The sequence below is a fragment of the Chaetodon auriga genome, chromosome 3, assembly GCF_051107435.1.
Source record: "Chaetodon auriga isolate fChaAug3 chromosome 3, fChaAug3.hap1, whole genome shotgun sequence".
In the NCBI taxonomy this organism is placed as follows: Eukaryota; Metazoa; Chordata; class Actinopteri; order Chaetodontiformes; family Chaetodontidae; genus Chaetodon; species Chaetodon auriga.
In genome coordinates this window covers 15,230,215-15,255,270 of record NC_135076.1, presented here as the reverse complement: position 1 = coordinate 15,255,270, position 25,056 = coordinate 15,230,215, and the positions used below count along the sequence as shown (strand labels likewise).

The window sequence follows — 25,056 nt, the reverse complement described above, 5'->3', positions numbered from 1 at the left end:
TAAAGCACGTTTTCACCGGAGACCCCGCAGCGTTAACCATTTTAGATAAAAAAAAAAAAAAAAAAAAGCACAATAGTCTCTTGTTAGTTTCTCTGAGTAGAACAAAATGGGATGTTTTTACTAAGAGTTTACAATTACAGTGGTGTCACTATTTACGACATTTACCTCTACTTTCCAGCCTGCATACCCTAACCATTTGGTTGCTAGGTGTTTTAGCGTCCTGTTTGTGTACGGTTGCTAGCTAACGGATAGCTAACTAATGTTAGCCTAAGTCAAGTCTGTCAGCCTTGTCGAAAATGGATTGTACAAGTTTCAGTTGCGGATGAACACATTGAAATCGACCCTAGCCTGTAAGTAAATGATGCGCGAATAAGGTGAGAATTATGCTTAGGTCTTCTCTTCAGATAACGTTGGCTGATTAGCTTGTCAGCTAGCACTAGCTTGCCACATTTTAGCCGTGCTGATGTCGCTGAAGTTGTCTTATGGACATTATGTTAAATTTCAAAAGCAGAAATAACTTGATTTCTCTGTTCTCGCTGTGGTTTGAAATACCACTAACATGAGATGCCTGTGTTATTTGGTTAAGAATATCACTATCAGTTACATAAAAACCTTTGTATTGTAGCTTTACATTAATGTACGTTATTCTAAGAATTGAGATAGAAATACAAAGATTCTGAAATCTGTTGCACCTTAGTTAAACGAAAGCGCTTTGTAATGACGATATTAATATCTCTGTTATGACATTTAATAGTGCCATGTATTGTCCTATACTTACAGGCTGTGCAGAATGCTTGCAGGAAGTCCAGACGTTATTTAATGAAAGCAGAAATCTTGGGTGCTTTAAAGGTTTTGGGCACTCACATGAGTTCCAGGGAGGCAGCCAAGATGGGGGACATCTTGGCAACTGAAGCCGATCTACTTGGGATGATCAAGGAGGTAACCAATTAAAGATTTGAGAGGGCACACAGAGCAGTATGAGATAAGATAAGATAAGATAAGATAGGACTTTACTGATCCCATACCGGGGAAATTTAGCAGGTAGTATGCAAACCAGAATGAGCACCAATACCATTTCATTACAATAAAACAAGATACACACCCTTCCTTTAGTGAACTTTGCTTGGTGGAGCATGATATTCTAAAGACATTCGTCAAGCCACTAGTTGTGCAGTTTGTTTAAGCTGTGCTTTTTTGTCTCTTGTAGTACCTTAAGTTTGAGGACTTTGCGGAGACTGTTCACAGTTTTGATAAGGATTGCAGAAACAAAGGCAAGCTCGTCTCAAAGCCTCAAGGAAGTTCTCTCAGAGACTCGAAGATTTGTGTCATTCAGGTAATTGATACACGTCTCATAACTTGTTATTTTTGCAGGTTTGTTGATTATTTGTGGCAAGTGGGGAAGAGCAGTGAAAAGTGGATATTTGTCTACATATGGTTAATCATTGTTATGCAGTTGCTGCAACATGGAAATATCAGCCAATGTTTTAAATATTAGTGTTATGACTTACTGTTTTTCTCGTTCTCACTCTTCTTTAACTTTTCTAGAAAGACCTCCTGAGCTCTTTTGATGACGGAGACCACAAAGTGTTCTTCGAGCTGTGGGCGGACAACGTTCCCTCTGAGGTAAAAGACACAGACGCTGAGGCCCAGAGCCTGGAGTTCTACCTTCACATCCACTTCACCATCTACCCACTGAGGAGGTACCCTGGTCGACACGTATGTAGATCCAAGGTTTTTTTGAGTTTGTTTGTCCTTTTAACAAGAGTTTTATTTTTTTATATTATCTCAAAACAAAATCAAACTATGTCTTGCAGCTCCACTCTTCCCTGTAGCTGAAAATCACAATGTGCTATTTTCAGAATGCCCACTAAGCTGTGCTACAGGCTTTTACTCAGCGGGCTATCTGCAACGGTGTTGTTGCGCCATACAAGAACTCTTTTCTAACTTCTTTAACACACCTCCCGCTGTGTAGATCATTTTACTTTGAGTGTTTTTGTATATAAAGTTATTCAGTTTTCAGTGGTGGTAGCAGGCTAAGAGACAGAATCGTATAATTGAAGAGAATGTGTGCATGCAACAGAAGAAGGGTTTTGAATTACGTAATGGACTTCACTGACATTTTGTTATTGACTTGAAATAAATCAGTTGACTGGAAAACCCGACTCTGTCTCCAGGACCGAGCTGAGTTTGAAGAGAGGATTTCTTACTTCAAGCAGTACCTGGAGACTCGGGGAGCAGCACTGAGCCAGACCACAAAGTTTCTGCCTTACTATGCCTTGCCTTTCGTTCCAAACCCCACTGTCCACCCCTCCTTCAAAGATCTTTTCCAGGTACTGTTGATTATTGGCAACTATAATTACATATGCAAAATTATTGTCCAGTGCCACCTTCCAAATAAACGAAGCCATATTCTCTTCCAACCTCATTATGTGTATTTAGGATTCCTGGATACCACAGTTGAAAGATAAGCTGGAGCAGTTTCTGTCAGTGACACTGAAGCCGTCCAACACCCCGAGGCTTCTGAATTTATATGTATCCTTTATCATGATTTGCTCACATCATTGCTAAGAAAACCACCAGAATACAGATGAGTGACTTTGTATTTTTGTTTCAATGCCATTGCTGTTCTTAGTGGCGTGAAATGAGATGCAAATCTAACAGGGTTTTATGCAAATCTAACAGTGTGAAAAGGTTCCTGTATTACAGATGGCATGCACTGCCACCACAGATGAATAGTTGTAGAGGAAAAAGAACTTTTATCTATGACTTGCTCAATTCAACCTCTTACACTGCCATTGAATTGGATATTTGGCAGTGGTGTCCCACTAAATGGCCCGTGGTTAACTGTGTTCATACAGCACCTGACAGCCCTCACAGAGGTGGATTGCATAACGTTAAGTAAAAGTTGCCTCTCGGAATTGGCTTTAAAATAATAAATCAGCTAGTGGGGAAAACACAACTAAATCTACGGAGGAACAAGTCGGGGATTTAACAGAGGCCAAGTACAGAGTGATTTCCATTCCGCCTTCTGGCCGAGCTGCACATTTAAATCTCAGCTAAAAAGCCTTTCTGTCTGTGACTAAAGAATTCATTAACAGTCAGACTGTTGCCCACACCTGGTCGTTTCATATCCTGCAAACAAACCCTGCCTGATTTGCGTTTATAATTTGCTGCATTTGAATGTCAAGACCAAATCTGACACAAACTCACCTGAATCCCTTCAGAGTAGAAGGGCAAGTAAAGTATTGTTGCTTCTGCTGGAAACCCAGTGAATTTTCCTCTCTGCACATTCACAAAACTAAACCTTACCCCTACTGGCAGACGATCAAAGCAAACAGATTAATATCGCAACTATCATCTCAAGGGCTGATCAGATAAATCTTCATTGTGTGCATATAAAACACAAAGGAGGTTATCTAGTAAATACTGTAATCTCTTAATGTGCAAACAGTTCTATGGGCAGCACTTGTAGCAGCTGACACGTGAAATGAAAATACATGAAATATGACTGTTGGTCAAGTGGCCTGGCTACGTAAATGCACGTAAATGAACTGAATGCCAGCTGTGTTCGCCCACACAAGGGTTTGCTGAAAGGGCTCTATCCCTCCCTTTAAAGCAAACTAGTATTGATCCTATATCAGAACTTAAATCGCGTCAAACAATAAAGCCGATTATCTTAATCATATACAAATGTTTTCTTTGACAATAGCACCCGGCTTAGAACAGGATACATGGCATACTGCATGTTTGTCTAATGTCCTGTCAAAGTAAGCATGGCGTTACATCGTCATATGCGCTTTCGTTGTATGTGTTCTCTGTGTTAGAGCACTGGATAAGGGAGCAAATGCAGTAGGAATTTTTGATTAGTGCTCAGTTGTGTTCTAGTGTGTATTCTTTAACAGGCACCATGCAGAATGAGGGAGGAAGGAGTACTAAAGGTAGAGACCTCTCTCCTATAATTTACCTTTTGCAGTGTATTGCATTTATTATATCTGTCAAATTATATTTATCAAGTGAAAATACACCCCACTGCAGACTTCCTATATGACAACTTGTGTTTGTCAGTGTCAGTTACTCAGTGATTTCTTGAGTAGGTGGTGTAATTTCAGGCTTTCATTTCACTCTTGAGTCCATCCTCTGGACAGGAATAAAGACTTCTCACCCGACTGTGATGCAAAATTCCAGTTTTTCCTGGCAAAAACACAAATAACAAAATCCTGTTTCACTTTCACGATTTAATCACCAATTAATTGGTGTCATTCATAATATGTTGGCTTATTTAACTGCAATAAAATCGTTAATGGCGTGAAAGTGACAGCCACAGTAATTCAACTGACAGTGGCCTTGCGTTGATCAAGGATGTTACTCAGCACTCCTTTAAAGAGAGAACTATCATCTCAAATTCTGTCTCCTAACCTTATAGTTACACAGATTATCATTCATGATAAAAATGTTGCTTTTTTGTTTGTGTTTGTTTTCTGCAACCTTTGACTGCGTGCCTGCACAGAGGCCATACAGCAGTTACAGCTCCAGCTGGCCGAGTCAGACCGCCGCGTTGCCAGCTACGTGCGGAAGTTCCACAAGATGCAGGCCGACTACCACAACCTGATTGGAATCACTGCTGAGCTGGTTGACTCGTTGGAGGCCACCGTCAGCGGAAAAATGGTAGGGCAGCTTGACTGTGGGCCAAACAAACACACCTTCTAACACAAGGCCTACAGTACACACAGAAAGAGACGCACACACGCGCAGGCACAAATGAGCTGATGAGCGGTTTAATTAGGCTGTTACTCACACATGTAAAGGTCACAGTTGTATATGCATACACACAAAAATCCTTCTATGCACATAGTGTAGTTTTAAAATGCACACACATGCTACTAGGTGACACAGCTGCTAGGTGACACAGGGGCACAAAAATGGCAACCCTGCTCTTCCTCCCTCTGTCCATACACAGTATCTGCTGTGTTTTTGCAGATCTCCCCTGAGTACTTGCAGAGTGTGTGTATTCGCCTGTTCAGCAGCCAATTGAGGCAGAGCGTGGTGCAGAGCGCAGACTTCACCAGACCTGGCACTGTGAGTGAGAGCACACACGCTTCTCTCTTCTACCGCTTTCCTCTTCACACCTCATTGGTAGACGAATAACAAAACACAAGGCCTCAATGTAAGATGATTTTAGTGCAAGCACGGAAAGTGGACGGACTATTGATAAGAGCCTAGCAGAGAAAACTTCTCTCGGGGCCTTGCGTCACACATGTTGGTCCAGTTGACTCTGTGTTTGAGAAGGGTTTTTGAAAGATGTTTGAAAAAGGAGGGTTTATTCTGTGGTTTGTATCCTGGAAGTAGGTGCTGGATCCTGGTGTTGCATTAATCTACACGCATGTGGAAAGCTTGCTGAAAAGTTAAACATACATGACACAACTCTGAATGCAGGGAATGAACAATTTCAAACACAAGTCACAGTGGCTCACTCAATCTGAAGTTCATCAATAATTTGGACACTTGACTTTATTTTACTTATTTATTAAGATATAATTGTTTTTAATGAAACAGCAAATGGTTTCTTAGTGTAGTTGCCTTCGTTTGATAGCTCTTCTAGAGTGATTGAACCTAAACTGTGTGCACCTAAAACCTTGACAGTCCTGCTTATTGTCAGTGGCCTTCATCTGGTTTGTTGAATTCTTGTTTCTTTCAGTTTTGAACTGAACAACTTCTTTCTGTGTGTTTGTGTTTTTGCGTGTGTGTGATGCTTTTGTCCACAAAGGGATATTACTCTATGAGTCCCTATGATGATGGCTATGTAAGTTTCATATGTTTTCATCTTTACTTCCTGTCATCGCTCAGGTCCCCACTACTCATCTTGCTTGTGCCTCACCGTTTCTCTTCCTCCTCCTCCTCCTCCTCCTCCTTGCCCTCCTCCTTGTCTCCTTGTCTTTATCTCTGCATCCCCTTATTTTACTACTGATTTACATTTCTCGGCCCGTCTTTGTACTCAGTCTATATTCCCTATCGTTTTCCTCTAGTTCCTACTCGATTGCCCCAGTGTAACAGGATGTTTGACCTCATTTGTTGTAAGAATGGCCTCTTTTGTCAGACCACTTGTAAAGCCAAACAAGCATTTTTTCAGGGCGTACCTCATCATTAAAGTTGTTTGTAGGCATTGTTCATCCTCTCAGCGCTCCTTATTGGCTACTAACCTTCTTTTTTTTTTAAGGGAAATGCTGTCAGTTTCAGTTTTCTCCCCTTAACATTTGTTGAACAGTGCAATTTTTGAAAGAATTTAGACAAGCCACCGTCACATGACAAGAATGGCCAACACAAGGCGCTTACATGTAAGGGCACTCCTCTCTTGTTCAGGATGTCAGGCAGGGTAGGTTAAATTACAGTAGTTTGAAAAGAGGTAACCAGAACACTTTATACAATTGTGACAGTTCTTAACACCATTAATAGCAGGTACTCGAGTTAAACATAAGATATTACATCTTCAGATCACTTTCATGGGTTGAAAACAGCCACAGCCAAATTTCCCACTCTGATTGCCAGAAGCTGTTGGACAATAGTGAACATACCTGGTAACCTGGATAAAATATTAGTCTCAGCTGTAACTGAGACCTGAGAGACCATATCTGCCTTCACATAAACAAGCAACTGTTCATCTCCTTGCAACATAAATCCATAATTGACCCTAATTATCGAAGTCTTTATGCCTTCGCAACATTGCAGTGGCTCTCACAGATTTCCTTTTGCTACTCCGCTGTGGTTTAACTTGCCGCAGGGAGAAAACGTGGATGACACCGTGGAGCAGAGCAGTCTGCTTGCACAATAACATCAACAATAGATGGCCTGCAGTTGTAGTCCCCGTGGCCATAAACAAGTAAATGGTGAGAAGACATGCTAAAGAGGTGAATAGAAGAAAGGTATCTGTTATGTAAACTGTGTATTGTGCGAGAATCCAGGTCAAGCCTTTGCTTTGTGTCGCTGAAATCAGAGAATTAATGTGCCCTTAAAATCAAAGGTTGTATTGACCTTCTAGAAATGACTTGTGTAGTGAGGTGTATTTTTTCCTTCTGCCATTGTTGCAGATAAATCATTTTCTTTGACCTCAGTATTTTCTTCACTTTGTTGGACGTCGCTCTCGATCAGACTGGAGTCCAGGCACCCCAGTGTCAAATGTCCCAGGGACACATGTCCTATTGCCCTTCAGCGTTCTTCGCGGCAACTGAAATGTTTAGAGAGGAAGGAATTTGGGAAGGAATTCAAGTATCAATGTTCCCCTCCACTTCCTTATTACCTACTGCACACCAAAGGAAGAAAATGGCCAGACCACCTGATACCTCGGAGGACACGGATCACTGCCCCGACCCTACACTGCTCCCGCTACAGCCCTAACCACCCAGGCTTCAGATTGGATTTCAGGCCTTAAAATTCCCATCTCCTCTGAATAGTAGAAAACACCAGTAATTAGTTCTTTCGCCCTTCCTCCACACCCACACCGCCACCACAATGATATACGATTACTCCATTCAGAAGCCTCCATTTCCTTTTCTCCAACTCAACAACATGCAGGACTGAGCTGTAACAAACGAAAGGACGGCCGTTTCACACTAACCTGCCCTTTCTGGTACCTTTTAGTTGGTGAATTATTTTTATGTCTTTTTCACTGACTGCATGGGCGACGTAGCCAAACAGAGCTGCACTGTATGTCTGGGGACTCGGCATGCACCACAGGCATGATGCATGCACGTCCAAAAAACACTAATGGCTCATTTAGATGGTATCTAACCAAATAGTAAGGATGATAAACGATGAACAGTCGCATGGGTTATGTGTTCCACACTATAAAATAAGAATGAGATAAAATGTAGCCTGAAATATTTCTCCCAATTTTGCTCTCACTTACAGGCCTCCTCGATGTTACGAGCCTCCATTGCGCCGCAGTAAGTCTTAAATTTACAAGGCCGTCTGCTAATCTATGTAGTTTGATAAGTGCCATGATAAAACATGTCTGACATGACTTTTTTCTTCATCTCCAGGAGATCCAAGGAGGTGCCAATGCTGCCCTCACTGGACTATGAGAAGCTAAAGAAAGACCTGGTGGAAGGCCCTGACAGACTCAGGTCCCTGCTGCTTCAGGCGCTGCGCTGGGTGAGTATTCATTTTCTACAGTGTATTGACAATCTCTGACTCCTCTTATGCCATGTGTCATTTTTATTTGTCTGTTCGTGGCGTTTTTTTCAGAGACTGACTCGCTCCCTCCCTGGTGAACAGAGAGACACAGTGCTTCAGGCCTATATCATTAACGATCTGCTGGAGCGATACAGCACTAAACAGGTGGGACCATAGGACTGCTTTGTAATTGCACTGTGACGTGTTTTGACACTATATAGCAATTACTATGGCCGAATTCTCCCTGAATGTCTCCTGATGTGAACTGAAATGACAGTGATTTTGTTGTTCCCAACCTATATTTCATGTAACCACCAGAGCTGAAGTAAAAAATAACTTCTTGTCTATTGGCCTCAATGCCTAATTAATCCCCAGGCTCTAATTTCGGCCAGGCCTGAGCTGGCGAATTGGCACCTTTGATGGCACACGATATTTGTTTCTCACCTGCCAATGACTTCATGTTGCGAAGTGGGTGAAGAGCATATACTGTACACAAACTGGACATTTCATATGTCAATTGTGTGCTTCTGAGATATTTGCTAAAATAAATTACATGTAGTCCCTTTTAACCTTTCCATCCCCTACATATGGCAAGGCAAAGCTCTTTCCATTGATCAGAAAAATCTGTAAAAGCAAAAAAGTGCCAGAAACAATTCCGTCAACTAGAGATACGGTATTTCTATTATTTTAGTAAAACTCTAAAAACTCTTTTTGGTTAATGCTTATCAGAGGTGAGTGCTGAAATGATCATCATATGGCTTTAACATCTGTGTAAGTACGTAATTTGAATTATTTGAACAATTTAATTTGAATCTGCTGGAGGCTTCTTATGGCGTCTTCCCAGCCTCAGATTGAGTAGCAGTCTCTTGAGCAATTTATTTAACAAAGGGCCTGAGCAGGAAACATTATATTCCACATTTCAACCTCTCAACAGGTTTTCAGAGGCCTCACTGCCTCATGTCTTTCTTACCTCTTTATTGTGTTTTTGTTCTTTTCTTCTTTTATTTTCCTTTCACTTTGCCTTCACCGAACCTTTAGCTTCAGGGCGCCATGGTACAGACAATCCCTTTCTAGAGGAGTGACTAATCCTCACCTCACACCTGAGCTCTTTGTCTTTGTACTTGCCACGGTGCTCCTCTAAATGACACCATTTACTGTAGAGAGCCATAATAGTAGTAGAAGGGTATCAATTTCTTGTAATCAAATCACAAACATAAATGTCCTGTGTTTGATCGGGCCAGTTCCATAAAGCTGTGAGGGTGGGTTTTTAAGATCTCACCTTCGCCCCCATGCTGACTTTACTTCAGGGTATTCTGTCTTTCACGTGCTTACCTGACATAGCAGAGGAGTCACTAGCATTTATCAGCAATACCTTTGAGGCCAGCTCAGGAGTTTGGAAGTTTTGTGCAAATGGCCAATAAAATGTTCCTGTTTGTTCCTGAAAGCATTCGATATTTTAAACCAGCCTACATTTTCTGTTTTTGTAGAATACCATGCTTCATTTAATGAGATCCAAGAACGAGATCGTCCGCCAGTACATGGCTCGTCTCATCAATGCCTTCGCTTCTCTTGCAGAGGGTAAGTGCTCAGCTGGCATTACATTTGGTTAAGCATCATTATTTCTTTGTAAGAGAGTATCATAATTGTCTGGCTGGATGCATTTGAAGACACAGATTCATGGAAGACCTTTTATCATAACTTTCCATTCAGGTTTGAAACCGCTAATGATCCTCTGTAGCAGTGTGCCAGTAACTATGGAGGACATGAATGAACACAACATTCTGCTGTGTTGTCCTCATAAGTTGTAACAAAGAATTTATTGGCAAAGTTATGGTTTTTCATTGCTGAAGCTTGTCAGTTAGATTAAAAATCAGCCATTTTGATTGAAAATCGCCCAGTGAGGCCTATTTCTTGCCTTTTGATGTCAATTCCATGTCATGTTAACGCTTGCAGGTCGGGTTTACCTCTCCCAAATCCCCATTCTGCTGAAACTTCTGACAGAGGCACTCAGGACAGAGGAAAAAGACTCCCTGACCAGAGAGAATGTGCTCGTGGCCCTGCAGAAACTCAGCCTGAGGTAAATCTTTTTTGAAGTCTAACACAATCTAGATTTAAATATATTTTCAATTGAATGTACATGATCGGAAACTACATAGAGCAACCAATCAGGAAACTGATATTCTCATTTTCCCATAGGTCAATATGGCAGTATTTATAGTGTAAAAGAGAACAAAAACTATGACCTCAAAATTTGCATTTCCCATTATTTCAGCTCATATTTATGGATGGCCTACACTCCTAATAAAACTACATTAATATGGACAAGGAACTTTTTCTCTTTTGATTTTAGTCCAAACAAACTTCACTGCATTTTTAACTTCTTTTTTTCCCCTTGGATATCATCCAGGACTCCTGTGCTGTCAAGGAACACAAATATTTAAGTTCAAGCTGCTTTTAATCCATCATTTATCATCGTGTCTCGCCAGGAGGAGCCAGCAGACTGCCATGATAGCAGACGATCTGATTGGCTGGCTGGTGGATGAGCTGCAGGATTCAGACTGCCTGAGCGACTACACCCTGGAGTACTCTGCAGCTCTGCTCATGAACCTGTGCCTGCGAACGAAAGGTAAAGACGAGGCACAGGTAGATAGATACAGAGCAGAGGCACAGTGGAAGAATTGTAGAAATGATGCAGCCCTTTTGAGATTTATACATATGAGCAGATTGTGTGCAAAATACCAAACAGGGTATCAGAGAAGCATTTGAAATCAATACTGAGTGAGTTACTGTGCTTTAGAAAGGGCCCATAATTTGTTTGAATATAAGTGTACAATAATATAACGCACTGCTACCAGAGCCTGACACGCTTCTCTGGCAGCTGTGAAGTAGGACGACAGTGAGATGCACCGCTGACAGCGCCACTCCCTTGTGCTGCTGTTTGAATTTTACTGGAACTGCTTGCTTAAATTATTGTTTGTACAGCAGTATGTTATAACTTCCAGTAGGAAGCTGGTTTCACTTGGTTTACCATTAACAGTCCTATGCATACTCAGCAAGGTGTGTTTGAATACAAGTCTATAAATATGTTGATTCACGCATCATGCTTTATTTTTGAGCTTGATGAAGGCAATAAGCTGAAAGCATTTGGGAATAAAGTCTAGTGTACGGAAGGGAAGTTGTGCAACTCAATTTTGACACACATTTAAATCAAAAACCCACAATTGTAGTCGAGTGTACTGCTCTGTATATCTAGCCCGCACTTCAATACTGTGTCGACTTCAAGGGCTTATTGACACGTAGCCAAGAAAAATATGGTGGAAAATTTGAACGTATTAATAGTCCATGATGTCAGCATAAATCAATTTGACCTCTTTCAAAACCGCACAGATTCCCTGTCTAACTTCATTCCTGTTGGCGTATTTGACTTTGGCCAGGGTAAAGGCCAGCCTCTTCTGAACACACTGCTCTCTGGTGCACGCTCCATATTATTTCCTCTTACATCATATGCGGAGTGTATCTTTGTTCTTGTCACATGTCACGCACTGTGACCAAAGATGCATTCCCAGGGCCAGCTTTTTATGGAATACCACAGTAAGACACTGCACTGTTAGTGGTTAACTATTAATTAAACATTAATCTAACTGAAACATCATCTTATCTTAAAGTACTTGTAAAGTCACATTGTAGGCTATGTGTATGCTCACGTGTCTGTGTGTGTGTGTGTGTGTGTGTGTGTGTGCGTGTGTGTGTGTGCAATGGATGGCTGTCTTTGTGCAGGAAAAAGGAAGTGTGCAGAAAATGCTAAGCATGTGCTAAAGGTTCTAACTGACCTCCTCGGACACGAGAACCACGAGGTGATACACACATCCGTCAACACTTGCTCACAGATGTTACATGCACGATGCATTTAATGCCCACACAGAACACATTCTGAGAGGTCGAACAACATGGACGCAGCATCCATTACGTATTAACGCAGAGTACCACAAAAAGAAACATCTGGCAGAGCTAAAGTACAACTTAAAACCAAACGGCAATGTTGATCTGTTGAAGACAACACCTCTGTAGCCCAGGCAGACATCATCCAGGCCTGCCATATAGTTTATGATGCTTCCTCAAAGTCTTGATAAAGATCAACCACGGCATTTGGCCGTCTATAAAGCATGAACTGGCCGAGCTTCACCAATTTTATGACAGGTTGTCAGTCATGTTGGAGGGCCATTAATACAAGCTGTTGTAGTCTCACCACTGCTAGGATTTTTTTGTCTTATCACATTGTGCATCCATAAGAAATATACTGATACTTGGATCCACTGCTGAAGCATTCCTTCTTCTTGGTTTCCATGCTTCCTTGCTGTAGAGTGTTCATACAAGCTGTTGCTATTAGGCCTGAGATCATAAAGACAGACTCTGTGTGTTTGTGTGTGTGCGTGTGTGTCTCTTTCCTCAGATTCGGCCATATGTGAATGGAGCCCTGTACAGTATCCTGTGTATTCCCTCTGTGAGACAGGAAGCCAAAGAGATGGTGAGATAGCAGAAATGTCTTCAACTGCTTGGAGGAAACAGACACAGTTTGTGTTTTCACTCTGCATGTGTGTCTTTATGTCACCACACAGCCAGCATTTGAAGGGGAGAGAACAGGTGCCTAGTCACATGACACAGTCACTGTACCCAGAGACTGATGAGCTGGTGGGTTGTGTTGGAAGGCTAATTGTTCCTCATGCAGTGAAATTTTGGGTATGGGTACGACTAGGCCGTCCAATCGAATAAAATCTAATATTTATCCAGATGCCTCAGACATGAGTGATCTATTAACATAAAAACAGTATATTAACATCCGCATGGCTTAAACTTAGCACTTTTGAGCCATGCCAAGCCTTTGAACAGCGAGTCATTCTGAAGCTAACTTTCAGCTGTAAAGTTATGCGCATACACTGGTGTTAACATGACAGTTTCCCCCCCACATGTGTGCAGAGTGTAGAGGAGATTCTCGGCTGCTACAGCAAGGAGGAGAACCCAGACCTCAACAGACAGATAGAGTTCATCATTAAGCAGCTAAACTCAGGTTGGTGAAGACAGATCTGACCGTACATGTGTTGTACTCTAAGAATGCGTATTCATACAGGATGCACTGCCTGTATATGTACAAACATGTGGCACGTGACAAGATTATTTAACACATGAGACGTGTCTTCACATGTGTTAAACAATAGCAGTTATTTGTTTTTTGAGGTACTTGATGAAACCAAATCCGTTGTTTTTAGGTTTTAGAATTTAAACTGTGTGTGTCTTTGAAATTATATTCCAAACTGAAGCTGGAAGTGTTGTTTATTGGAAAATGTATTGACTTGTTTATAATCCTTCTGCTGTGGCTGTGCAACACCCAGCTGATGAAGAGGGGCCAGAGTCAGATGACGAAGAGGAAGAGGATGACAATGATGTACGTCCTCTCCTCAAACACATTGATAAGTTAATGCTTTTCACCATCATATAATATACCCACGCACGCATGAATTCAGCACAGCTATAGGAATATGTGAACAAAAACAGGTCACAATCAAGTGAGGGTGAGAGGAGGCCAGAAAAGGACACCTCATATTTGACACCTTTCCCAAACCCGTAGATGGCAATCTCTGCATGACACAGATATTGGGTGTCTCCCACCTGTTTTTGTGCATTTGCATATGTTTAAGGGGGGGGTTGATGGGCACGGTAGATTGGGTTCTGTGGGAAAATGGGTTATCAAGATAAGGTATATGGTAGTAGTAAGTGGCTGGTCTCCAAGGTACGTGTGTGTATATGTAAGCGTACGGTATGTGTGTCCCACTCTTCCGCTCGTAGTCGCATAAGAATTCCTCAGGTGTGAGTGCTCTTATTGCATTGCCTCTGGTCTGAGATGTGGTGTCTTTTTAGCTGCTATCCATTTACTATGGCTGTAAGGGTGACCTGATATATGTTAGCCAGTGTAGACTACACTGGTCTGTTGTTGGTGCCAAGTATTGTGTTAATGTTTAACCCATTTCATAAATGTTACTGCGAACGATCAAATTTGAAATATATTGAAGTAAATTAGGCACCACCTAAGTAAACAGTAGTCGACACACGTCAGAGACTTATATGTAACCATGTTGTGTAAGGCCACATTGTTAGATGAGCTTAATGTCTTTCATGGTTGCTTTGATGTATTCATCAAAAAGTCAGCTGTCAAGTCTGCTCCACCTCCAGAGGCCGGCCACACTCGGTATCCACTGCGGATGTCATAACAATCCTGCTGACGGTGAATGTGAGCAAAGCTGCCGGGCCTCATAACATCCCTGGTCGTGTCCTCAGAACATGTGCCAACCAGCTAGCTGATGTCATTACTGACAATCTTAACGTGTTACTGTCACAGTCACCCAATAAAACCGGAATTACTGACACTGCATGCTGAGGTAGCCTTTTGTGGCCATATTCCAGATGTTTCTGAAGTACACCTTATGTCCGACTTTTTCATTGGATTTACTATGACCGTCTTATCTGACAGGAGGATTTAATGGAGACAGACCTTGACAAAGATGAGGTCCTCCAACCACAGCCCAGGGAACTATCTGGGGAGAGTCTGCTCACCACGGAGTACCTGGGAGTAAGATCAAAACACACACTCGCTACTCTCTTCACTATGTTTAAGTTAAATGAACATGTTTGCTAAGCAGACATAAAAAGCTCAAAAAAGGCATCTAGTTTCTTAAGTTCTGGCAGTCAGCGACAGAGACACCTGCACACACACAATTATTGAGGTTTGCTGGTTGTGTGTTCTACACAGCTCCACCTACTTCAAGCTGCAGCAGCTAAAGGAAATAATACCTTTGACGAGGGGAGGTGACAATGTTGGTGCCATGAGTGCACACGGACATTAGACACCTTATGAATTGTAACTTTGTAAGAGTTTTTGTTGTTGTGCTACTAAATGTCAGGTGGCTACAGAGGCCACAGAAAAAAAATATTCCAGATACATAAAATGGATATAAATTCTCTCTGTTCTCTAGATTATGACCAACATGGCAAAAGTGAAGAGGAAGTCAACCCCTCTGCCCCAGCCAAGCGTTGATGAGCCCCTGCAACGACCAGTAACACCAAGTTGCCATCGTAATGTCAGCGCGGTGTAAGTTTAATACACACACACACACACACACACACACACACAGTGTCAGACAGTCCAAATTGTAGTTCACCCTTAAAATGACACTTCTAATTCAGGGTGTCTGAGTGTCACACTGACAGTATGTGTGCAGGATAAAGTTAGGTTTATAATGTGTAAAGCACCAGGGAATTTTACATTTAGATACAGACTCCTGACACCTAGCTTTTTTTCCCTCAACGTGGACCAGTTTACAACAGCACAGACAGCTTGTAGTCTGACCAATAGGTAAATTTTAATTGTGCTGCCCCCTTTGTCCAAACACAAGTTTCTCCAGCCATTAAGAGCAGTGGAGCAGGTCAAAGAAAGAATGGGTTCAGGTACATTTTACCGTTAATCACCGCAATGACTGAATTGTTCATGTAAATGAATGAGACAACAGAAGGAGACTGGAACTGGAACCGCTTAGTCCTGAAAGGCAGATCATTGTCAGCGCAAACTGTAAGCTAGACCAGAGAGATAAAAGAACAAGTATTATTTTAGAGTAATGGATATGACAGCTGTGAGGGATTGGTGTCCTTCGCATGACCTGGCCCCAGAGATAAGAGAGCGGCAACTCACCGCAAGTAAGTGATACACTTTTTTTTTTTTTTTTACATAATAACTGAAACCCGTGATAATGATCATTTTAATTTATTTGAACAGTGACATGTAGATATTTACTCAGGGTTTTGTAATATTACCAATTATGTCATCAAGCTGTTTATGATGTGCTATAAAAAAATGCTTATCAAAGTCCTAATGCAAGTTCTTACAAAGCCGGCTGTTTGTGTTTGTGTCATATGCAGGGATTATCGATCCGGCAGTCAGGGGGTCGAGGGTAGCGGGGACAGGGAATACCCTCTGAGGAGACAGAAGAGCGAGGAAGGAAGTCTGCCTCCTTCCCGACACAACTCGCGACCTCCTACACGCTCTGGCAGTCGGCCCAGCACTGCTGACTCCCTGCGTCACAGCATCAGTGAGTGCATGTTATTTACCTTCCAAATGTCATTACCCGTACGTAAATACATGTGACAGCAGTTAAATAGTACATCTTTAACTATGTCAAAAGGCTGTGGCTCTTCATCAGATCTTTGCTGTCAGATTACCCATACTTAATACACTTTGTGTGTGCTGAAAATCAGCTGCATATTTGTGGGACAGTTTCATTTCCCTTCCACCTGCTGCTCGTTGTTTAGTTTTTATGACATGCATTTGATGTGATGCCCAGTGTCCACTAGGCAAGGAAATTCCTGCAACGTCCTTAGAAAGCAAATGGGATAAAGACTCAGCAAAATGGACACCAAATGGCTAATGACATATTTTGGCTTTCCATACTGACTAATGTCAGCATGACACCAGATTGTGCTCACAGTGACCATAAATGTGAGAAAGCGCTGTTTTGTTGTTTTTATTTAAGGTTTGAGTTTAACTTAAATTTGCTCATCTTTATCACCTACAAACACACGCTCAGACTCAGAGTGTGGGCGGTTGTCCCAGGAGTCCGAGTTGGACAGGCCATATGAAGGGCGGGCCAGAAAAGGACCTTCCCAGGAGGAACACAATGGACACTCTGCCAGGTACCTGACACACAAATATTAGCTGCAAACACACACACACACATAAAACAAGACTTTCTGTTTCAATTAAGGTTGCTGCAAATAAAGGCTGAATCTTTATGAGCTCAACAAGTTGCTTTATTTGATATTTGATTATATTGATTTAGATTTGGTTGAGACCTCACACAAACAAAGAGAGGCATTGCTAAACTAATAAGACAAAACAGACATGAATGGAGAAATATCCAGTATATTCCCATGGTATTTGTCCTGAGCACATGTTGCACAATAGTGCTTATTATACACAAAACCTGGATGAGTGCATCATTTTGGACTGTCTACCAGAGCAGCTAGACTGTCCTTCCAATAATCAGCCAATGGCAGACAACTGGAGAAATCCTCTTGGAGGCAGAGATACTGCCACTACCCAGTGGTTTCCTCCAGAAACACAGAAGTTAGAAACTGTAAAGCTGTTCAGTCAACATTCAAAACTTGAGCCAGAAGGGAGCAAGAAAATACTGTCATAGCTACCAGCCTGAGTGTGTAAGCTGCTACAAAAATGGCTGTGAGCTTAGATGACGTGCCAGGCATTGGCACGGGAAGATTTATAGCAGAGCCACATCCTGGTGATCATTGTCAGACGAAGCTGGGGGGGGCGGGTTGGATACAGTGTTTTAGAGCAGCTGGCTTGATAACTGTGTGCTCTGCCACAACCATGATGGTCTCTGCCTTTGTTGGCCAACACCTATGAAACGATCGACTGGAAAATCATTCCATGTTTCAAGTTCAGTGTCACAAGCATTTCAGTTCAATGAAAAACTACCTCCAGATGACACATAACATGAAATGTAAAATAAAATCATGGAAGTACTCCAGCAGCAGCATGCTCCTGCAAACATTGTGAATCAATGTCACTTCTGTGGAGGAGACGGGGCCTGTCTTGACTGCAGACTGCTGGTTCAGTTGCTGAAAGAAGGTGGATGCAAATTTTCAGTTCAACGCTCAACAGGAGTGGGCAAGTCTGTAAGTGGTTAGAGGGTGAGGCCTGTGCGAAATAAAACCAAGCCATTCTTATGCAGCGCCATATTTTTCCTGTCTGTCTGCCACAGACTGGCTTTCGTTCTCTTAGAACCAATGAATGCAGTCAGGGTGAGCAGCGGGTTGTGAAAATAACAAGTCTTCGGTGCATTTAGTCAGCTGTTCATTTCAGTTCCTTTTATGAGGTAGTTGCTACTAGAGTAAGGCTGTTAAGTAATGAGGCAAAAAAAAAACAAAAAAAAACGATCTAAGTCAGCTCAGAGTAAACTTCTGAGATGTGTGTCAGTGTATTTGTGTGTCTGTGAAGAGATTTGGCAAGAGTATTGATCTACACCGATCTGTGACTCAGCACTGCCAAGCTGGTCTGTGAGGCTGTGACATGCGTTGAAACGAGCAGAGCCACAAAGAGACCTATTCAGTGAAACCTCCCCTGCCTCTCCTCTCCTTTAAATCCCAGAGGAACTTGACTCCTGAATCCCACCAAGAGTAATGAGTCCCAGGAAACTGCCTCAGTTATCCCTGCTCCCTTCTCCCAGTAACGTAAAACACCAGTTCATTTCACACCAGTTCAGAGACGAGACTTTTATAGTGAGGGGATATTTCAGGACGCAGTCATTGAAAGCTGAATAGAATCTTAGCAACACAGAAACTTGGCAAATATCAGATGAGAAGATATATATTTTTGTCTTTGTAGTTTTTTTTTCTTTTTTTTTTTTTTTTGTTACATTCATTTACACAAGGTGATGCCTGTGAGGCCAGCCAGACTGTTTTCCATCGAGACATCAAAGTTAAAGTCCTCCTCGAGTCGCTGACTTTGTGGAAAGGATTGTAGGGACTGACTGACCATGTTTGCAACATGTTTGGGCTGAACAAGCAAGTTTATGGAAGCTGGGAGAGGCCCAACAAATGGTTTGTAACATTCAGGTACCCTGGATGATATTAGCAATGTTGGGGCCAAAGTCACTGCTCTGAGTAGGAATGTAAGAATGAGCTGACTGAAATCCATCCATCTATTATGGTATAGGATTGCCTGGCAGGATGTAGGTAATCTGGCTCCTGTCTGCTAAGGAAACTGGCAGAGTTTGGGTTGTCACTGTGTGACTGGACGCCATGTGATCCTCAGTGTTTCTCACACTCAGAGACATCACTACAAATTGGCCTCTTTGTGGTTTTCACAATACTATAAGCCTGTTGGCCAACCCTGGAGCTCCCGACTCTACTACTACTCTATTTTATAAATGTTTGCCTTATTTTATCCATTTGCATTTTGTGTTTGATTGTGCATGTGAGACTAAAACTCGATTTGATTTTAGGTTGATCAGAAAGTAAACATGCAGGGAAGATAACGATAAACTAACAGTGATTGAAGCAGCGCCCAGGCAGGTAAAACCTGTCTGCACTTCGAAGTTCCAAAGAAAGAATCTGAACCATGGAAACAAACGCTGGTTTAAATAATGATTTTGGCAGACTCAAGTACAAACAACAATCGCTGAAGAAGAAACACTAGACTCTGGAACCGTGCCTAAGATCTGTTTTAATGACTCAAATGTGTAACTTGATCCTTAATCTGAATTAGACAATTAAAATCTGCTTTACTGGCCAAATATGTGTACACATGCACGGCCTTTGACTCTGTTCTTTTCCATTGCTCTCAATGTACTTACGCAGGGCTAGAAATAACAGCTGGGCACACGGACAACAAAGCAGAACAAATAAAGGTAAAGAATAGACAAGACTGTTATGTAATATGTGTGTAAAACTGAAGACACACTGCCTGTCATTTTGAAAGTCTTACTTATGATATTAAATGTGTTTTATAGTATCAAAAGCTGCAATTTCGAGGTTGAAAAATGACTAGAAACACAAAAAACATAAAATTGCATTACATATGAAGTTGGCACCTAAGAGTCTGTATGGAGTGGATGACCCGACTGATAGCTGTCCCTGCTGGGTATCTTGTAAGTACTGATAAAATAGTCTGGCACACTGCCACCAGAAATAGAGGCTATCGACTGAAACAAGTGAAATGGATGCTATCAAGTGTCGGGGGCAAGAGGCTACTGCAAGGTCGATGCCGTACCCCAAGACAGCCATGATTTCTGTGAAACCTTCTATGAAATGAGATCTGTTCATGGCTGTGATGCCTCACAGCTGCTGAGCAGCTCATCAGATAAAAGGATGACCTCTCTGAATTATCCTTGTAGCCGTAAGCAAGTTACAAACAAGAGTAGCGATGATAAAAAGAAAATAAAAGACAATCAATATAGGAAGCTTTTTGTCTTGTCTCAAAAGGTTGACTTGGTAAATGTAGCCTTAACATAAATTATGTAGATGTTCTGTACCCAGTTTCAACTGTTAACTTTTGTCTTGCATGTTTTATTTTTGAGATTTTTCATAAGCCGAGACCTTCTCTGTATCATGATGTTCAGTAGTGATTTAGTGGGAGTGATTTTTTTATTCAAATGTATTACCGCTACGAAGAAAAACTGACAGTATATTCATTTGTCTTCTTTTTTTGTCGTCAGTGGTGATTACATCCCTGCATTTGCAAGCCTGCCCAAGATCCCCCGTACACCTGACACAGCAGCCGGCCAGAGCAATGCTCACCAGGGTCGAGGCCTGACTCTGGCACCCCAGTTTTCCCAGTCGGAGCCACAGCAGAGCAGCCGGCCAGGCTCTGCCAGCTCCACAGGAGGAGGGGGACGACAGAGTGGAAGTAAGCATGACCCCCCCCCCCCCCCCCAGTCAGCGTTGGCTTGACTGCAGGTGGCTCAGTAGAAATGGTATATTTAAATCTATACTGGTTGACACACCTGAGTCATCACATCACTCAATCATTGCCATCACGTTAAACAAAATATAGACATGGATCAGTAGCATAAGCCCTTTGGTGACAGTAACTGGGGGTGGCTTTTGTCTTCCTGTAAGTCTTCCATGCTCAGAACTGAACAGTGTATTGAATCGTCAACTGGCCAGTGTTGTAAATGTTTGCATGGGCAGTTTTCCATTTACGCTCAAACTCTCGGCGTCATGTCATTCTTCTTCACCTCTCACCTATTGTTTATCCATCAATTATCTTCATGTTCTCACTCCTTACAAACAGGTCTTACCAGAACTGTTCATTGTGACGTTCTGAAAACAGGATGAGAAATACACAAACATGCAAACACGGCAATTGGAACTCACTGTCAGATGACAAATCATGCCCCCCTTTCCCTCTTAAGATGCACGCAGGAATTTCAGCAGGTTAACAATGATGAAATGTGACATGACTCGTTTCGAAGCTTCGGCAGAAGAGTTTATGCGGTTGCCAGTGATGACACTCAAGTATCAGTTGCTTAACAGTAGTTTAAACAGTCACACAAATTTTTTATTCAGTCACAGTTTGGTAGGCTTTGAGTTTTCTAAAGCTGAGATATTGTTTTTCTTTTATTACTTTTCTGTGATATTTGAACATTGTGTTTTAAATCAGCTCAGCCCTTCATGTCTTTTTGACTCCCCAAGGACTACCACGAGTAAGGACAGGTGATTGTGTTGCCGTATGCAGTATGTGTGTATGTGTGAGAGAGTAAAAGTGACTGTAGCCATCACTCGTTTCCGTCGTACAAATGCATAAACATTATCTTCCACCAAAAAGAGTGAAAAAACATGTCTTTGACCAACAGTGAAACAGTGATGTGGTAACTCAGTCCCTCCCCACCACAGCCACATATTTATATGCTGTCAGCTTCACATCTTAAACATAGAAGTTGAGTCACTGCAGAGACGATGGCCTGATCAGTTGCTCTGGTGCTCTTAGTTGGGTGATAACAATCTGTCCATGCTCTTATGCATCGTAATTGCATTTGATGAGTGAATACCTCCGGCTCTTACTCTGGATGTCCTTACCATAAAGCCTGTAAAAGGGCCTAATGGTTTGTCAAAGCCACCACATCCTCTTGTGTGTGTGTGTTGTACTTTTGAGGCCTGGTCCAAGTGTCAGACATCTATCAACTCATAAGGAAGTCACTTAATCTTAGTTCCACTTAAGGGCCAATAAGAAGCGCGCATGGCGAACAAAATAAGTCCACTTTCACTGTGAGCAGCTTTAGCTTTTAATGGTTCGTTCGCTTTGAGTTCTTGCTTTTAGCTTTTCTTGAACCACTTTCTTTTTAATTTATTTTCCCTTGAATACAGCCTCTGCTGACTGTCAGGCATTATTATGCCTAATATTTGCTGTTCGGAGGAGTCTGGCTTCAAGGAAGGAACGCCAACCACACGCTGAGACAGGATCCCCTTTAGGCTCGCTTTTGGTAAACACATCCATTGTAAGTGACAGAGCACTCCTTTGGCTGAGGAAAGACAGAGGAGCTGTTTTTGTAGCTGACCACCCACTCAGCCAGCACAAACGAGGAGGGGAGCCGCCGCTGCCTCGCCATGTCGAGAGGATGGAAAAAACGGCATTATCCGACCCGAGTCGACTTCGACAATGCTGACATCACCTGATGAGAGATCCCTGTTATGTTGCCATGCAGCTACAGAAAGTGTAGGAAGTGCAGCAGTGTGTCTTAGGAATGTCCGTATGGCTGTGGAAGAAAAACGTGATGAAGAAATTGATTGATTTGTTTTTTCTCACCGGTCGGAAAGAAAAGAACATAACAGAAGTACGTGGTTGGAAGTTACATCAAGTCTGTCTCAGCTGCAGTTAAAACATGTTCAAATGTCCCGACATTGAACATGTGAGGAACATACAGACACCCTCCTGCTAGTAGTGGACAGACAGTAGTGGACAGACAGTAGTGTCAGACGTGTCTTGATGGGGTAAAACATTAGATATATTACCTGTATACTGTTTTCTATTGAGTATATGTAAAAAAGCATTCTGTTTTATTCATGTTTTACAGAACAAAGATCCAGGGTCATAAGTTGGAGGCCTGTCCAGGTCCAATATGTAGCATGTCAAGAGATCTTTATTTATTTATTTTCTTTTTGTTGATTATTTAAAGTCTAACAGTCTTCTACCATCTCTTCTTCTCCTCTTCATCGCCCCACCTACCCCACATCCCTCCCTCTTCTCTCTCCTCCTTCAGGCAGCCAGTCGAAGAGGAGGTGAAGAGGGGGCTGTCACCATCGAGTAGCACTATCTCCCCGGGAGCATCAGGCTTCCTGTAACATCATACCCCCAGGTTGTGATCAGGGTCAGGGCAACAGAGATGGTTGAGAATCAGCGGCAGCAGCAGGAGGAGGGGCTGGAACAATGTGAAGGATTGTGGCTCTGTCTTTTTTTTCCCTTTCTACTTCAGCACAGACTCCTTCTGTAACATGATATGAGGTCAGACAATAGTCACAACCCCCAGGTGATAGTGTGAGGCCCATAAATATGGGCAGCATCCTCTAGTCATGACAAAATTTGCTTGAAACAAGCTTAGATGGGGAAGTACAGGAGAAAATGTTTGTTTCCTTTCTCTGTATACAGACAGGCTTTACTAGTTTTCTGATACAGTATAAGCACATTCCTTTGCATTTATTTCACATCAGCAGGGATAAAGAGTCCCAGAGACGCCTCCTTTTGTTGATCAATCCTCAATATCTGCGCTTACATCTCAACACGAGTGGTCAGACTTAAGCTTGCCTACTTTGAACTACATGTAAACTGTAGATTTAGGAAACCTGACATGACGCGGCATAGATGTGAGACGTTGTGTGATTATCACAAAGTTTAATTCTTTCAATATGAGGCATGGCTGGGACTTTTTTTGGCTTTGAATTGGTTGCACAGGTATTTAAAAAAAACCTTCTGAATGTCATTCTGTACTGTATATATTGATTTTTGACCCAGGTGGAAAATACCCGTCCTGATAAATAAATAACTGTACCAGCTTTATTTAGAATGTAAAACATTATCTCATATCGGAGTAGCTGCTCTTGTTTAATTTAAGGACATGTTTACAAAGACAGACACAGGTTTTGATGAGTTGGCAGGCTGGTGCATGTTTGAAAGGAATATAAAGAACTGCTTATTGCTATTAATATACACTACCATCCATACAACTTGAATTTGTGTGAACGTCTTAAATCCAGCGTTGGTTGCATTGTGCATTTGCACAGTTTTCCAGGTGTTGTGATGTACAGTTATTTCTGTCAACTGCTACATTTTTGTTGAAATGCAATTTGATAGTATTTGATTTTGATACTTTTTAAGTGGTTTTAAATAAATGTGTGACATCTCACCTATTTTTTTGTCTTTGAAATCTATATTCCTCACCCCATTAACTTCTTTACAGTCGTTGAACGTCTCCCTTTGATGACCCTGCCTCTGTGTTGAATCATAAATCACCTCCCCTTACATAAATGCTGCCAGCGAGTATTTGGCGTATTGTGCTCACACAATGCTGTGTGCTTGACTCTGCTGCTCTGTGCAAAGAAAACAGTCTTTGTGTTCAACTCATCAAGATGTCACAAAGCAGGAAGATTTCTGCTCATATCATCTTGTAAATTGAAGGATATGTCACATTCGCCAACTCACCTGACAGCTGACACCCTTACAAAAAATCTGGTGAGTCTGCTGAAAGTCCCCATGAATAAATAGCATTAACTAGACTAAACTAGCATTAGCCGTTTACTCCAGCACTGTGTTAATCCATTGGTTTCTTTGACCTGAAGTTGGCACCAAGTTTAATTTGTTGTCACTCATCACGGATGGATGGATTGATAAATAGATCGTTATGTCCTCCAAAATTAAAAACAAATTATTTGAAAGATGCAGATTTGTTTGTTAATTTGCTGTTAATTCATTTAAAACATCAATTATCGCCACTTTAATAACTGTCAACAAAATAGATCGTATCCCATGAATATTTGCGTGTATTATCGGACCATAGGAAGCCTGCATCAGTGGCAGCTCATTGGGATCCTTTCAACAATACACAGCAAACACTCTTTAAAATTATTGCCAATAATCATAGCGCAAACGCTCCTCTTTTCATGTGAGCTACTGTTTATGCGGCTGCAAAGCAGATTTCTTGCAGAGCTCCGCACTAATTCCTCCACTGAGCCCAGTTTCAAAGCATGAAGTGCAGTTACATACATTAACAGTCTGTACCAATCCTTTCCTGTTCCCATGGCCTGGATGGAACAGGTTTGAAACACTTACTGTAT

General features: G+C 41.9%; 1 protein-coding gene across 4 annotated transcripts; it reads left to right on the top strand.

Annotated features, from left to right (window-relative positions):
- The first annotated feature begins 205 nt into the window (after positions 1-205).
- Positions 206-24,131, top strand: armc9 (armadillo repeat containing 9). Of its 4 annotated transcripts, XR_013077016.1 has the most exons (27): positions 237-350; positions 781-939; positions 1,208-1,333; positions 1,546-1,716; positions 2,175-2,330; positions 2,440-2,532; positions 3,914-3,938; positions 4,508-4,665; positions 4,978-5,076; positions 5,765-5,800; positions 7,903-7,937; positions 8,034-8,145; positions 8,239-8,331; positions 9,654-9,744; positions 10,120-10,243; positions 10,653-10,792; positions 11,944-12,020; positions 12,617-12,691; positions 13,141-13,231; positions 13,554-13,606; positions 14,690-14,788; positions 15,192-15,307; positions 16,132-16,301; positions 16,797-16,902; positions 19,588-19,637; positions 20,445-20,635; positions 22,989-24,131. XR_013077016.1 is itself a non-coding variant. In XM_076726961.1 (26 exons), the coding sequence occupies exons 2-26, from the start codon at positions 820-822 to the stop codon at positions 23,009-23,011; spliced, it is 2,580 nt and encodes an 859-aa protein (XP_076583076.1). In that variant the 5' UTR covers positions 206-374; positions 781-819; the 3' UTR covers positions 23,012-24,131. The 4 variants fall into 4 exon arrangements, 3 of the variants coding, with proteins under 3 accessions (XP_076583076.1, XP_076583074.1, XP_076583075.1); XM_076726961.1 differs by lacking the exon at positions 19,588-19,637 and having other exon boundaries at positions 206-374; XM_076726959.1 differs by lacking the exon at positions 19,588-19,637.
- The last annotated feature ends 925 nt before the right edge of the window (positions 24,132-25,056 follow it).

Excerpts from the sequence above, each read along its gene's own strand:
- armc9 (XM_076726961.1), top strand. The coding sequence starts at position 820 with ATGAAAGCAGAAATCTTGGGTGCTTTAAAGGTTTTGGGCACTCACATG. Across the intron at positions 1,334-1,545 it reads CGAAGATTTGTGTCATTCAG|AAAGACCTCCTGAGCTCTTT; the intron begins GTAATTGATACA and ends TAACTTTTCTAG. Across the intron at positions 13,607-14,689 it reads AGGAAGAGGATGACAATGAT|GAGGATTTAATGGAGACAGA; the intron begins GTACGTCCTCTC and ends CTTATCTGACAG.